Below are 16,132 nucleotides of genomic sequence, written 5' to 3' on the forward strand. Positions count from 1 at the left end.
GTTTTTCTTGATTGGCAGGCTTTTGATGGTTTCCTATTTCATTACTTGTAATTGATCTGTTTAAATTGTGTTTTTCCTTCTGTTTCAGTTTGGGTAGGTCATATGTCTCTAGGAATTTGTCGATGTGTTCAAGGTTTTCTATTTTATTGGAGTATAAATTTTCAAAGTAGTTTCTAATCATTGTATTTCGGTAGTGTCTGTTGTGATATTTCCTGTTTTCATCACGTATTTTAGTGATTTGAATTTTCACTCTTTTTCTCTTTGTCAGTGTGGCTAGGGGTTTATCAATTTTATGTATTTTTTCAAAGAACCGACTTTTTGTTTTGTCAATATTTTCAAGTGTTTCTTTTGTTTAAATTTCATTGATTTTAGCTCTGGTTTTTATTATTTCCTGTCTTCTGCTGTTTTTTTAGTGTCGACTTTTTTCTTTTTCTAGAGCTTTGAGATGTAACCTGAGGTCATTTATTTCTTATCTTTTTAACCTTTTAATGAATGAGCGAAATGCAATTGAGCTTTCCTCTTAGCACTGCCTTCAGGGTGTCCCAGAGATTTTGATATGTTGTATCATTATTCTCATTTACCTCTAAGTATTTTTTTATTTCATCCCTGATTTCTTGTGTTATCCATTCCTCATTCAATAGCGTATTGTTTAGTCCCCAGGAGTTACAGTAGCTTCTATTTTTTATTCTATCATTGATTTCTTATTTCATTCTATTATTATCTGATAGGATGCAGGGTATTATTTCTGTCTTTTTCTGGTTGCTTAGAGTCCCTTCATGGCATAGGATAGATCTGTTTTAGAGAAGGATCCATGTGCTGCTGAGAAGAAATTGTATTTACTCACTGATGGATGAAATATTGTATATATACATCTTTTAAGTCTAAAATATTTTTAATAACTTCTATTTATTTATTCATGTGGTCCTGAGGATCAAACCCAATGCCTCACATGTGCTAGGTAAGCACTCTACCACTGAGCCACACCCTCAGCCCCAAGTCCAAATCATTGATTGTACTATTTAGATGTAGAGTTTGTTTTGTTCGGAAGAGCTATGCAATAGTGAGAGAGGTGTGTTAAAATCACCCAGTATTATTTATTTATTATTTTATTTTATTTTTGCGGTGATGGGGATCAAACCCAGGGCCTTATGCTTGCAAGGCAAGCACTTTACCAACTGAGCTATATCCCCAGCCCAAAATCACCCAGTATTATCCTGTTGTAGTGTTTGATTCTTGACATTGATAAGGGTTTCTTTGTTGTACATAGATGCTCCATTGTTTGGGCGTAAATATTTATGATAGTTTTATCTTGTTGATTTGTGATTCCCTTAAGGAGTATGAAATGTCCTTCTCTGTCCGTCTGATTAACTTTGGCTTGAAATCCACTTTATCTGGTATCAGGATAGAAACCCCTGCTTGTTTATGTGTCCATGTGAGTGATCTTTTTTTTTTCCCCAACCTTTCACTTTCAGTCTGTGGATGTGTTTTCCTAAGAGTTGAGTCTCTTGTTTTTTTTTTTTTTTTTTTTTTTTTTTTTTTTTTGTGTGTGTGTGTGTGTGTGTGTGTGTGTGTGTGTGTGTGTGTGTGTGTGGTGCTGGGTTTTGAACCCAGGGTCTGTGCAGTCGAGGGAAGCACTCTACCAGCTGAGCTATATCCCCGGCCCCTGGTGAGTCTTGTTTTTTAATCCAATCTGCCTGTCTGTCTTTGACGAGTTTAGGCCATTAACACTCGAGGTTATGGTTTAGATTTGATTTGTGTTCCTGGTCATTTTGGTTATTTCTGGTTTTTAACTTGACTTGGTCTCTCCTTTGATTGACTATTCCTTTAGCGTAGTTCATCTCTTTGCTGGTTTTCACTTTTTTTTCCTCACTTCATTCTAATGGAATATTTTGTTGAGAATGTTCTGTAATGCAGGCTTTCTAGTTGTGAATTCTTTTTAACTTTTGTCTCTACTTTTAAGACAGTTTTAATTAGGGATAATTCTGATATACTAGAACACACCCATGATGAGGAATGCAACTCAGTGACTGTCAGTTAAGTTGAATTGATCCTAGGCGCACATTGTAATCCCAGCAGCTCAGGAGACTGATTTCAAAGCCAGCCTCGGCAATTAGGTGAGACCTTAAGCAATTCAGCAAGACCCTGTCTCTAAATGTAAAAAGGGCTGGAGATGTGGCTTAGCAATTAAATGCCCCTGGGTTCAATCCCAGTACCCAAAACAAAAAACAAAAAATAAAAAAACAGATCCTAATTTGAGGACACTTCTGTCAATGCCATGCTCTACCCACTTCCTGTCTTTAGATTTGCTTTCGACAGAAACTTCATAGAACTAGAATCATGCAGTACAGATGTACTGCACTCCAAATATGTCTTCCACCTGAAGGACTTCATTTAGTATTTATTGTGGAATACATTCGCTACAACAAATTCTCTTCATTTTTGTTCATGAAGGAATGTATTTATTTTCCCTTTGAGTTTGAAAAATTGTTTGAATATAGAATTCTTGGCACTCTGCCATTCTATTGTCTTACCTCCTCCATAGCTTTACATGGGACTCGGTCGTTAATCCTGTGTCATCCCACTGTTTGTGATGAGTATCTTTCTTTGCCCTTCAAGGAATTAGCTCTGATGTGTTTAGGTGTCGAGTTTTGTGGTTTTCCTTTCAGGATCAAGTTTCTTAAATCTATAGAGAGTGTGTGTGTGGTGTACTAGGTATTGAACCCAGAGCCTTATATAAAATAGGCACGCGCCTCTAAGCTACACACCCAGTCTGTTTTGTTTTGTTTTTGTTTTTGAGACAGGGTCTTGTTAGATTGTCCATGCTAGCCTTAAACTTGAGATCATGCTGCCTCAGCCTCACAAGTGACTGAGATAACATGCATGCACCACTGTGCCCAGCTTATTTTATTTCAGAAATCAAATTTGAATCAAAATCATACCACTTCCCACCTATTACAATGACCAATTTAAACAAATAAAAAAATTGGTGTTAGGTACAGAGAAACTGAACCCCATGTGCACTGATGGTGGGAATGTAAAATGGTTCAGCCACTGTGCAAAACATTCCTGAATTCACTGAGAATAGCTTATCAGGTGGTTTAGAAATTCCTTTCCAGAGTGTATACCCATGAGAACTGAAAGCAGGACTCAAATGTATCATCCATCCATGTGCACAGCAGCATCATTCACAACAACTAAAAGGTGGAAACCACCCAGATGTCCACTGATAAATGAGTGGATAGATACAAAGCAGTCTGTTCCCCTAGAACACTATTTATCAAAAAAAGGATTGAAATTCTTATACATGTGAAACATGGATGAACCTGTGACTGCAAGTGTGGGCTACCACGCAGGCGTGGCATTGGCATTAGTGGCACGTACCTGGGGGAAGTGCCTAACAGGGCACCTTAGCAGCTGTAGTGGAAGCAAGGATGAGAAACACTGGTTTCCTGTTTCACTTGAAACAGGAACAGATAACTGAGAGTCATCAGCCACTTGAGAAAACTTAGAGATGAATAACCAGAGCAATTGATCCTGGGGAAGGGGCTGATTTGAGACATAGAATTTAAAAAAAACTGTTCATATGATAGATTTAAGAAAAGAAATTTCCATGAAAAGTCTAAACAATCTTTTTTAAAAGGTAGCAAATTAGATAATGGCTTTAGCAAAATTGCCTCACAAAACAATTTCCACAGAAAGACCGAATATCAAAATACCTGCAATGGGGAGGTAGCTCAATAGTAGACCACTTGCTTGGCATGTACAAGACCCTGGGTTCAATCCCTAGCACTGCAAGCAACAATACAGACCCCAAACTAAAAGCTAAATCTGATTAGACAGACCCAAGTGACATTAATTCTTCCCCAGGTCTCCAGCTGCTCTCTCTCTCCCTACATAGACACCCTCAGTTTTGTTTCTCCAGAGAACGTTAATACAGAATCCAAAAAGATGTGCCTGCCTCACTGGTGTCAGACTCTGTTTTATCACCTGGCTGGTCCTTGAGGGTTAGTGGATCCTTGCCTCAGTGTTTCAGCCCGGTACTGACAGTGCAGCTTTCTGCAGTGTAGGAACACCCCGTCTATGCTGTACTTCCACCCGCCAGCCATGGGCAGCTGTTGAGTACAGGAGATGAAGCTGTTGTGATAAAAACTGAATTTTAATCTTTAAATTTATTTCACTTGAGTGTAAATAGGAACATGAGATCAGGCCCTGGGTACTGGAGGGCAGGGTGCACCCAGCCGGTTTCTCAACCCAACATTGCTAAGGCTTAGGGATGAGTGGTTCCTAACGCTGAGGGGAAGGTAGCGGGAGCACTAGCTGTGCACTCTAGGGTGCTCAGCAGCAGCACTGGGTTCCACCCATGAGATGCCAGTTCATCCATACCCTGAGTCGAGGGTCAAAAAGTGTCTCTAGACACTGCCAAGTGTCCCCAGGGTGGAGCTGCCTCTGGTCAGAAACCACAGCTTGTGTCTGCTATGCTGTGATGGTGCAGGGAAAGGTCCTGCCACGGTGTCAGTGGACATCTGAGCCTCTGGTGGGGAGAACTTAGGTCTCATTTGCACAGAGCATGAGTGGACAGTGGGAGGTCAGCTCCAGGAGGAGGGGCTTCCCCTCTGCAGGCAGCACCTCTGAAGAAGGCTGTATGTACATTTTGTCTTCCCAGACCTGCTCAGATCAAGTTGATCCTGCCTCCTCTCAGGGTCAAGTTGAAACCCTGGCATGCACATGCAGGTCACATGCAGGCTGGCTGCAGCTTCTCCTCCTGGACAGCAATCACAGTCACCACTCTGCTCTGGGAGGAAGGCACACTTCTGCCCTGCTCAAACCACCAGCAGTGGCTTACTGAATGGCAGGTCACTGAAGGACCAGTTTGCCAAGACACCTTGACCTGATTTGAGAATTAACCAAACCATTGTTTTTGGACACAGTCTTCCTAACTGCATTCTCCAAATTCAACTATATTATTCCTGTAAACAGATCTCCTGAATGTATTCAATGACTAGATTCTCCTAAAAAAGAAAAAAAAAAAAAAAAAAAACACGTTTTTTTTTACACTTGAAAGAACAATTCACCAAATCCACTCATGTCACATTCAACTGGCAAAGAAACATTTTGAATGAGTTGGAGACTAGAAAACTGCCAGTGTTGGTTCCTGTTTTGCTGCAAAGGGATGCCAGAGGGTCTGCTCAACACCACTGAGAAACCTCAACTCTTATTGCTTTTGAAACAATGTACCTTTATCAAAGCTTGGTAAACTGCTGCTAAATCTATTCCATCCCCATGGGGACAGGTGCAGTGTTAAAGTCACCAAAGCACCACTGTCATGCTGACATGTCACATCATTATCTGAATTTTGTCTCAGAGGCATTCAGAATTTGGTCTTATGACCAAAATTTAACCCACAATTTATATTATTAATTTTGCTGCTTTTCACAATTCTGTTATACTAAGCAATCAACACACCTTCTTTGCTGAGTAGAATCCACCGCTGTTCATGTGAACTTCCGGGAAGCAGGAAGCTGTATCCCATTACTACCAAGGGGAAGTGAGTGGAGTCCCTCTGTGGCACAACCTGCAGGTTGCTCTTCCTCCACAAGCAGGAGGGCCTTGTTTGTAGGTAGCAAGTGCCAAGCTTGAGTAGCACAATGGGTGTCTTTCCAGACTAAGCCACTCGTGTAGTTCGTCTTTATTTTCTTTTGCGTAGAATCTTGTGACAGTCAGCATCTGTTTTCTTTGTTTTAGGAGACAGGACTTTTTTTTTTTTTTTTTTGCAGACAATTTTAAAATGTGTTCTTATTATGTGACAGTAGAATGTATTTTGACATATTATACATATATAGAGTATAGCTTTCGGTTCTTCTGGCTGTAGATGATGTGGAATTACATTGGTCGAGTCTTTCTATCTTTGCTATTCCCATTCCCCCTCCATTCCTTCATTACCCTTTGTCTACTCCAAAGTACTTCTATTCTTCCCTGCCGCACCCCCCTTATTGTGAGTTAGCATTCGCATATCAAAGAGAACATTCAGCCTTTTGTTTTGGGGGATTAGTTCACTTAGATGCTATAGGGGACGTGATCTTGGTTTGTTTCCCAGGCTAGGAGCACCAACGGAGCGTAAAGCCTCCACTAGAGCGAATGAGCTCAGAAGGTAGCGGCGGAAGGAGGGGCGGAGGGGGCGTGGCCTGGGTTGGGAGGTGGGCGTGTTCGGAGGCGGGGCCCGGAGGGCGTGGCTGGGGGAAACTGTCAATGAGGGAGCGCTGTGTGCAGGGCGCTGGGGCCAAGAGACCGGTTGGAACTGAGGAAAGTGAGACTCGGAAGCAGTGCGAGGGGTGGAGGGAGGTGACCCTGAGACGGTGGATGTGGCCAGGGCTGGAGCCCCTCGGGCGTGTGTCCTGGGGTCCCTTTTACGCCCGGGAGAAGAGGAGCGGCGGGCCGGGCGGAGTGGGCCTGGAGGTTCTGCCGGTCCGGCCCCAGCGGTTCTGTGTGTAGTGGGCGCGCTTGGCCCAACCCGGATGTAGCAGGCTGGGCGGGGTCCTGACTCCACCAGGGTGTCCCCGCTCCACGCTGGACTGCGTTCATATTTCTGCGAGTCCTCGCGGGCCACGGAGGTGAGCGGGAAACCGAGGACCTGGTGTGACTCTGCCGCCTGCACAGCCAAGGTCCGGCCTCGCCTGCGGAAGCTGGCCATCGCTGCCTCGGTGCTCCAGCCGGCCAGGGCCGTGCAGCCCTGCAACCCCACCGCCCCTGCCGCCGCCTCTCACCTTGTGGGCACCCCTGGAAATCAGGCTGCGCCCTGCTCTGAGTTGCCCCAGGAGGTACAGAACGGTGGCCTCAAGAATTCCCTAGCTCTCATTTACTCCATTTTGAAAAGCAGCGGCTTGCCAGGAGGTATTTAAGTGCTAAGTTAGAAGGACTCTGCACCTTGTTTGTACAATAACCACCATCTGCCTAGCACTACCACAGGCGCAAATTCACACGTGCTTTTTTCATGTAACCCCCTCACCTAAGACCCACTAAAGGGGTCTGGAAATGGCAACACACACACACCCCATTGCCTGGTCACTGCCCAGGAAAACTGCCACAGCGATGATTCTCCTACTCTTTTCCTCAAGAACTTCAGCTCATCTGGTTTCTCCTGCAGGTGAGGACTTAAAGCAGACACTTTGAAACTGCCTGTCCTCCATACCTATGCCTTGAGTAAGTCCCGACCGCTCTGGCCCACGGCAGAGCTGACCACCTGCAGCGATGCTTTTGTATTTGCATCTGCTCTCTTCCCATTTGCTCAGGGAAGCCTCCTGAATCCTTGTGGCTGCCTTAATCTTTTAGTCTTTCCGTATTGAAGTGTGAGGTGTGACTTGCGCCTTATAGATGTTAATAATTAAGATTGGAATAAAAGAACCTGTGATCACCTCATGACTACCAACTGACTGACCCACGAGTATTCAGTGAATTGAAACCGACGAAAGTGATGTAGCTTGTGACTTTATTGTTATTCAGTAAATTCTGACATCGAGGAAGACAAATGGCGTCTGGCCTACGTTGACTGCCTAGCTAGCTCAAGGCAGGCTTCCGCGCCTGGCCAGTCGCTCTGAAGCCGCTTTCTCCCTTGGGATTCAGCTGGGCTCCTTGGCAGGCCGACCCTCTGCAACGCGGCCTTCCCAATTCCACCAGGAGTGTCCAGGGCTGGGCTCCGCCTAGTGAAGAGCAGCCTTTGAGACCCAGGACCCAGCGCCAGAACGCTTAAAGATCCCCGGCCCGGCTTCGGGAACCACAGAGTTGAGACCCTCCTGACGTCCTAGAGCGGCGGGGGCGGAGACGAAGGGGCGCGGTTCCCGCGCGCGGCCACTTCCGGCGGCTGAGGACGCCGGCGCGCTGGAGGTCCCGGAGACTCTCCCGCCGGGGTGTGCGGAGCAGGAGCCCTCCGCCTTCGGTGGCCGGGAAGAAGGCGAGGCGCTCAGGATGATGCGTCGGCAGCCAGGCCCTGCAGAGAAGACGGCCCCGGGGAAGGGCTGAGCGGCTGCGCGGCCTCAGGAAGCCCGGAAGAAAGCTTTCGTCTAGCTCTCGAAGTCGGAGACAGAGTTTACTTAGCAGATAGTTTCCCCCTCCCAGTGACCGGAGTAGAACTCAGGGCCTCCGCCCCCGCCGCCGAGCTGCACTCCAGCGGTTTCTACTATCTCCGTGCTACCGTTTGCAGCACGGAAGTTCTTGATGTTGATATGAAATTGTATATATTGTGTACATATTTGTTATATCTTATGTAATGCACACAATTATGTTAGAAGTATGTGTTTGTCATGAATGGTCTGAAATGGAGAGCTCTAGCCCATTATCATGTGCATTATTTCATGTATTCACCGTGGTGAGAACATGTAAAATCTATTCTGGCAGTTTTCTGAAACACATTGTTAACAGCAGTCACCATGTTGTGCAACAGACCTCCTGTTTTTCCGAACTGGAACTTTGTATCTCTTTACCAACTTCTGTTTTGAAATAATTTCAAACGTATAGAACAGTTGCAATAAAGCAGAAAATTCTCAACCTTAACTTAGATTCACCACGTTTTATTTTGGTGTGTGTGTGTGGTGTGGGGGGGTTATCAGGGATTGAACGGAGGGGTGCTTAACCACTGAGCCACATCCCCAGCCCTTTTCACTTAGTCTGAGTTGCTGAGGCTGACCTTGAACTTGGGATCCTCCTGCTGGGATTATGGACGTGCACCCAGCCAGACTAACTAGTTCTTCATTTTTGCTATATTTGTCATTTTTTATTTTTTCCTAAACCACTTAGCAGTAGATTGAACATATGGCTTGAAAAAGTGGCTTTTGTCCATAATTTCCTTCCTGTGTTCCTTCTCTTCCCTGCATTTCTTCATTTTGGTGGTGGTGGTCGGGGGAACATTTTTGTTCTTTTATTTATTTAAAAAAATTTTTTTGATTGTCGATGGACCTTTATTTTATTTATTTACATGCAGTGCTGAGAATTGAATCCAGTGCCTCACACATTCTAGGCAAGTGCTCTACCACTGAGCCACAGCCACAGCCCTGTTCTTAAAGACCTGATTCTAGATATTTTAATGACTCCACATGCTTGTTTGATGTTCCCTTTGAACTGTCCTCACACTGGCCTCCCAGCTCCATCTTCTTGTGTCAGTCTGTCAAGTGCCTCCTGGTGCCAGTGGGTGGAGTTTTTTTTTTTTTTTTTAAGCTCACCTTGACACAGTGGGGACAGCTCTTTGGGGCTGCAACTTCCACTGCCACCCCTGAATCACCCCCACTCCATCACCTTTGCAGTGGCTGTAAGCAGACCCCAGAGCAGCCATAGTACCAGTTTCCAGGCTTGACACTGTTTCTTTCTTTCTTTATTCTTTTTGGTTATACATGACAGTAGAATGTATTTTGACATATTATACATAAGTGGAGTATAACTTCCCATTCTTGTGGTTGTACACTCTGAGTTTCTTTTGTCCTTATTTTTATCTGTGGGGTGTCCCCTCACTGTCTTGGTGCTCAGCCAAACTGCTGTGGATCCTGCTAACATCCTCATCCCAGGGTCCACAGCAAATAAAGGCCAAGTTAGCCCAGCCTGCCTAATGCTTCCCTCCTGCACGAGCATGGCATGTGCAGGCTTTTTGAGAGGGACATTGCTGTGGGACCTCCAGTAGGTAAGGAGGGAGGGTTTTTTGGTTTGGTTTTTACAGTATTAGAGATTGAACCCAGAAAACTCTACCACTGAACTACTTCTCCAGCCCTTTATATTGTTTTATTTTGAGACAGGGTCTTCCTAAGTTATCCAGGCTGGCCTCTTGCCTCAGCCTCCCCAGTCACTGAAATTACGGTGTGCACCACCATGCCCATCAAGAAATGACTTTATTTTACCAAGCACATTCCTGAACAGAACAAGGCGCAGTGCTTGTGTGATGTTTCCCTTTCCTCCTTTTCTTCTCTCCTTCCTTCTATCCTTTCTTCCTTCCCAAATATATCCTAGACACCTACTCTGCATCATGTGCTAGAGAAAAAAGGTGTGTAAGAGTGGCACATGCCTGTGACCCCAACTACTCAGGCAGAAGGATATAAATTCAAGGCCAGGCTGGGCAACTTAGCAAGACCCTGTCTCAAAAAAAAAAAAAAAAAAAAAAAAAGAAGGGTTGGAGATGAAGTTCAGTGGGAGAGTGTGTGCCTAGCATGGGTGAGGTCCTGGGTTCAATTCCCAGTACCAGACTAACAAAACCCCACAATAAAAAAGGGCATACAACAGAACAGACTCTGGCTACAAAGAGCTTCCAGAGTAATGTAGAAGTAGGTAGAAAAAATGGAACAAGGTAGTTGGTGTGGTAGGGCAGGACACAAGAGTGGAAGCTACTCCTTGTAGAGGGGTACTTGGCCTGGGGTCAGGGAGAGCCCATGGTCGTTCAGATGAGCCACCTACCTCCACTGCCCCCTCCATGATCTGCAGACCCTTCCACTGGGGTCACATCCAGAAGAGGTTCTGGCTTTAAGAAATTTATAGCACGAGAGACAAAACAAGTGGGGGAATAAGTGAAGCAAACCACAGAATCAATGGTAAACCAAACACAAATGTGACTCCAGGTTCCCTAAGAAAACACTAAGAGGCTAAGGATGTGGCTTAGTAGCACATCCTAACATGCAGGACCTGGGTTCATCCTCAGCACTTTAACACAGACACACAAACCAAAATACAGTAAGAACAGAGGGACTGAGGAAGGGTCTTTGAAAGGTGATTCCCCCGTGCCCCCCAGTGGTGCTGGGGATGGAACCCATGGCCTCATATATGACAGACAAATCCTCCACCACATAGCTGCATCCTGGTCCCAAAGGGCTATGTCCCACTGGGCTTGGAGGGAGTTAAGTAGGGGATAGAAAAGATTCTTCCTAGAGACTCTGAATGGAAATTATGATTTCAGGGGCAGTCATGCCCTTAGACTCTCAGGGAAACTTTAAATAGAAATGATCAAGTCATGGTAAATATGAAATACAACTTGAGATCATGAATACTTGCATCTGTACTAAAATAGCTGGACTAAAAGTACCAGACAATATGAAGACTGGAGAGGATCTACAGCAACCAAATTCACATGTTGCCAGTGGGAATAGAATACCATTCAACTACTGTGGAAAACAGTTTGGCAGTTTCTTAAAAAATTAAGACTACTAGTGACCCAGCAATGCCACTGAGCCATTTAAAAGAACTGAAAGGTTAGGTTCACGAAACAGCCTGTAGTTACATGTTTACAGGTGCTTTATTCTTATATGCTCTAAATGGGGAATACCCAAGGATCCTTCAGTGGGGGATGGATAAACAGCTCTATCCACACATCCACACCACGGAGTGCTGCTTGGCAGCAGAAAGAACGAACTACTGATACATGCAACAACTGGGTTGGATCTCCAATGCATTCAGTAAAAGATGCCAGATTCAAATGGCTCCACACAGTGGGATTCTGGAACCGGGAGGCCATGAGGACAGAAAACAAAGCAGGGTGTGCTGGGTGGGGCTTCCCGTGCGGGCGGGGAGCCTGGCTGCTGAGGCAGGTTCTATGCTTGACGGTGTGCCTGCATACCTGTGCCCCTTGAAACCCACAGAGCTCTATGCTGAAGAGTGAATCTTACTCTGTAAAATGTGACTCAAGAAGGCTGGTCACGGGCTAGGGTCTAGCTCAGTGGTAGTCACTTGCCTACATGCACAAGGCCCTGGGTTCCATTCCTAGCACTGCAAAACAACAACAACAACAACAACAATGAGCCTGGCTATTCAGCTCTTAAGAATGGGGCTTCATGGCAGCCCAGCCTCACTGGCCCTGAGGCCTCTGCTCAATTGCAGATCTTAGAACTGAAAATAGAGCAAACTTCACTCTACAAATGTCAAAACTGGGCAAGGGAGGAAGCGCCCCCTGCCTGCAGGCACGAGAGGGAAGGCTCACCCTACCCAGTGGCACTAGAACCAGTGTTCACAGCAACAAGCTGGGCTCAGGCAGGAAGGGGACGCAAGGTGCTGACCCCTTGGGGCCGGGCAGCCTGGGGCCAGTGGCTCACTGTAAATCTCCTACCAAGTGTCTGAAGGTGGTGCCACAGGGGTCACCCTGAGCACCGCAATAGCCTCTATACAACTGTATTTTCCAGACTGAATTCTCCCATGTACTTTCAAATTTAATGACTTTAGTAGTCAGCCAAGTCGTGTATTTTGCTTTGCTAGTAATATGTAGACCCTCTTATTTAACTTTCATTATGCTAGCCTATCCAACATAAAAATGAACAGTTGCTAAATTGTTTCCTAATTTTATAACTTAAAAATGTCTTTCTTGGAAAATCTTTTTTATATGAATAAAATATCTTTCAGAACCATCATTTAGTGGGGGCGTCTCTCCAACATGAGTTACCTGATGTTGAGTAAGGGCTGAATCCCTGCTGACAGCCTTTCCACATTGTTGACATTTGTGTGGTTTCTCTCCAGCCTCGATTCTCTGGTACTCAATGGGTTGTGGGGTGGGGCTGAAAGTCTTCCCACATTCACTGCACCCCAGGGGTTTCTCACCAGTGTGAATTGTCCAATGCAGAATGAGGTCCGCACCATGGCTGAAGGCTCTGCCATGCCGCTCTCCAGTGGACATCAGGCTGGAGTCCCGGGCCAAGGCTGGGCCACCCCTTCTGCGCTGGCGAGGGTTATCTCCCGTGTGGATGTGCTGATGCTGAGTGAGGGTCGACCTCCGGCTGAAGGCCTTACCACAGGCACGGCACTCATAGGGCTTCTCGCCAGTGTGGACGCGCTGGTGCAGGGTGAGCTGGGAGCTCTGGCTGAAGGCTTTCCCACACTCAGAGCATTGGTAGGGCTTCTCCCCCGTGTGCACCCTGCGATGCTGCACGAGAGTGGAGCTCCGGCTGAAGGCCCTGCCACACTCACCACACACATAGGGCTTCTCTCCTGTGTGAATCCGTGTGTGTTCAGTAAGGTGAGAGTTGAAACCAAAGGCCCGGCCACACTCCTGGCACACGTAGGGTTTCTCTCCAGTGTGGACCCTATGATGGAGAAAAAGGCTGGAGCTCTGGCTGAAGGCCTTGCCACACTGACTGCACTTGTGGGGCTTCTCCCCTGTGTGGATCCTCTGGTGCTGAATGAGGCTGGAGCTCCGGCTGAAGGCCTTGCCACACTGACTGCACTTGTGCGGCTTCTCCCCTGTGTGGATCCTCTGGTGCTGAGTTAACTGGGGGCTCTGGCTGAAGGCCTTGCCACATTCCTCACACTTGTGAGGCTTCTCTCCTGTGTGAATGACGCGATGCTGAATGAGGCTGGAGCTTCTACTGAAGGCCTTCCCACATTCGCTGCACCCAAAGGGTCTTTCTCCAGTGTGAATTCTCCGATGCAGAATGAGGTAGGAATTGAGCCCGAACGTTTTCCCACATTCCTCACATTTAAATGGTTTGTTCCCAGTGTGGACGCGGCGGTGCAAGATGAGGCTTGCGCTGTGCGTGAATGCTCGCCCACACCAACTGCACTCATACGGCTTTTCCCCCGTGTGGCGTCTGTGATGTCGACGGAGGTCTGAATTATATTTGAAGGTTTTGTTGCATATATCACATTTAAAAACTCTCTCTCCTGTTTTATTCCTTTGAGGTCTAACAACATTTTGGTTTGGATTTAAGTGTCTATCCAAAGCAGCACACTCCTGGGTTCTCCCTCCTGGAGGCTGCTCCCTACACAGGACAGACTCTTCTCTAAAGACTCTCTTGTGCAGATGGGGTTTCTTCAAACTCTGTCCAGAAGCATTTCTCAGGCTCCCTTCTCCTTTACCTTCCAGGTCCCAAGGTTCCTGGAACACAGGTGCCTGTGAATTGGCCCTTGAAAATCTTGATACAAATGCTGGGCTCTTCACTTCTTCAGAACATTCCTGGTTTAGAATGGACAGTTCCTTCTTGGTCCCAGTCTCAGAATCTATTACACAAAACATAAAGGAATTACTAGAGGACACCATGGGTCAGCAACACTCTTACACAAATCCTTACTTGGGGGCAGAGGCTCCAATGGAAGATGTGCTGGGCAGGATTTAGGAGCACCAGAGGCAAGATGGTCAATCACAGGATGAAAGCTCAGTCCACTCGGATCGAAGGAGGGAAACTCAAACAAATTATCATTTTTCACCTATCAAGATAGCAAATGAATCCGTTCAGCACGTTGCTCCAAGTAAAGAACACAACAGGAAGCCAGACAGCTTCTGGTCTCAGAGCACATGTTATATTCAGGAAGGAAAGCAAGCAAGTAAAAAAAAAAAAAAGAAAGAAAAGAAAAGCAAGCAAGTACATTATTTTAAAAGAAAGAATAATAGACTCAGAAACTATCAGAAAATTCAGAAACACCTCCTGCAGCCTAGGTGGTCAGCAGATCCCAGGAGCATGGGTGGCTGCAGCTGGAACAAGAGCCAACAAGGCAGAAGGCAGGCCTGGATGAGATGGAGAACCACCAAGCCCAGAAATGAATGCAAGGAGCAAGAAAGTGGACCGAGGTGCCAGGACTGCATTGATCCCCACACAGATGAGAATGACAGGAGCAGTTCCTGCCCTGTACTGTGGGATGCACTATAAATGAATGGAGCTTTTTAAAGGGAAAGTTGACAATACATACCAAAAGAATTAACATTATACACCCTTTGTTCCCAAAATTGCTCTTCATGAGTCTATGCTAAGTCAACAGTCATTTGCACAAAGAAATGATTATTATGACAATTACTGAAATGTTCTTCCTAATTATGGGGAAAGGAGAAAGAATCCAGATATTCAAAAAACAGAGGACAGGGCTGGGTGTGGCTCAGTGGTACTGCACTTGCCTGGCATGCAGGCGGCCTTAGGTTCATCTCCAGCATTGCAAAAAGGAAAACAAAAAACAAAAAAAAGAGTATCATTTAACCCAGTGATAGCCAACTCATACACTGGTATTCCTTTCTAACATCATAATCATATGATAGAAGAATACATAGACTATAACATAAACTGAAAAATCAATTTCTAAAATTATACATATAGCATAAACCAACTTCAATTGAAAATACATATGGAGGCAAGAATGGAGGAAGGAAGGACTGTACAGAGGGAAAAGAGGAGTGGGAGGGGTGGGGGGAGGGAAAAAATAACAGAATGAATCAAACAACATTGCCCTATGTAAACTTATGATTTTTAATTTAAAAAAATGGAGAAAAAAAAGAAAATACATATGGAAGATAAGTGCTATTTCTTCCTTAAATGATTGGTGTAAGCTGGTGAAACCATCTGGGTTAGGCATTTTCTCTGAGAAAGGGTTTTTTATTTACTGAATTAATTTCATTAATACTTAAAAGATCATGTGTCAACCTTTTCTTATGTCAACCTTGACGAATGGTGTTTTCTGGGCTATACATTTCATCTCCATATTAACACTTCTTGGCATAAATGTGTTCAGATGCCTTTTTATTCAGCCTGTGGATCTGTATTGATGGCCCCTTTTCATTTTGTTCATCAGTCTCTTCTTTTGTTCTTGATCAGTTTGATCAGATAATCGTAATACACTGCCGTTGAGTGAAATTAAGACCTGGGTAAATGAACAGATATGGTATATTTATGGACTGGAATATTCAGATTGCAAAGATATCCACTTCTCTTCAAAATTATTTAATGCAACCTCAATGAAAACACCAATTTTATCCTTGTTTGGCAAAGTAATTCTACAAGTAACATGGAAATGCCAAGGATCATCACTGAAGGTAGGCAGTGAGATGGGAAGACTTGCCCCATTGGATGTCAAGACTTATAACTTTGTTTTTGTTATCACTGTTGTTTGCAGCACTGGGGGCAAAGGCAGAGAGCCTCCTACATGCTAGGCAGGAGCTCTACCACATCACCCCCCCAAGCCTTAAAAATCTACCACATTGCACAGTAAGTAAAGACAAATAGAGAATGGAAGAGGAAATTCTAGATGTGATTTTGCACACATGCATGTGGCCTGTGTGTGTCCCTGAGAAGGTGTCTGCTCCTCTCACTTCAAAGAGCAGGGAACCAGACGGATTCTCAGTCAAGTTCTATAAGACCTTCAAAGAACTCATTCCAATACTTCTCAAAGTATTCCAGGAAATAGAAAAGGAGGGAACCCTACC

General features: G+C 45.3%; 1 protein-coding gene across 6 annotated transcripts in view; it reads right to left on the reverse strand.

The window, feature by feature from the left end:
* Positions 1-6,885: 6,885 nt before the first annotated feature.
* The window catches only part of ZNF251 (zinc finger protein 251), a 31,122-nt gene continuing 21,875 nt past the window's right edge, over positions 6,886-16,132 (reverse strand). For 3 of the 6 annotated variants that reach the window (XM_079153475.1, XM_079153470.1, XM_079153471.1), the window contains one exon: positions 10,751-13,944. In XM_079153475.1, coding sequence (XP_079009601.1) covers positions 12,302-13,944 — 1,643 coding nt within the window. In that variant the 3' untranslated portion in view covers positions 10,751-12,301. Of the gene's footprint in view, positions 7,982-10,750; positions 13,945-16,132 lie in introns of those variants that run through there. The other 3 variants (XM_079153472.1, XM_079153473.1, XM_079153474.1) reach the window with 3 other exon arrangements.

Source organism: Sciurus vulgaris (genome assembly GCF_902686455.1).
Source record: "Sciurus vulgaris genome assembly, chromosome: 1".
Classification (NCBI taxonomy): Eukaryota; Metazoa; Chordata; class Mammalia; order Rodentia; family Sciuridae; genus Sciurus; species Sciurus vulgaris.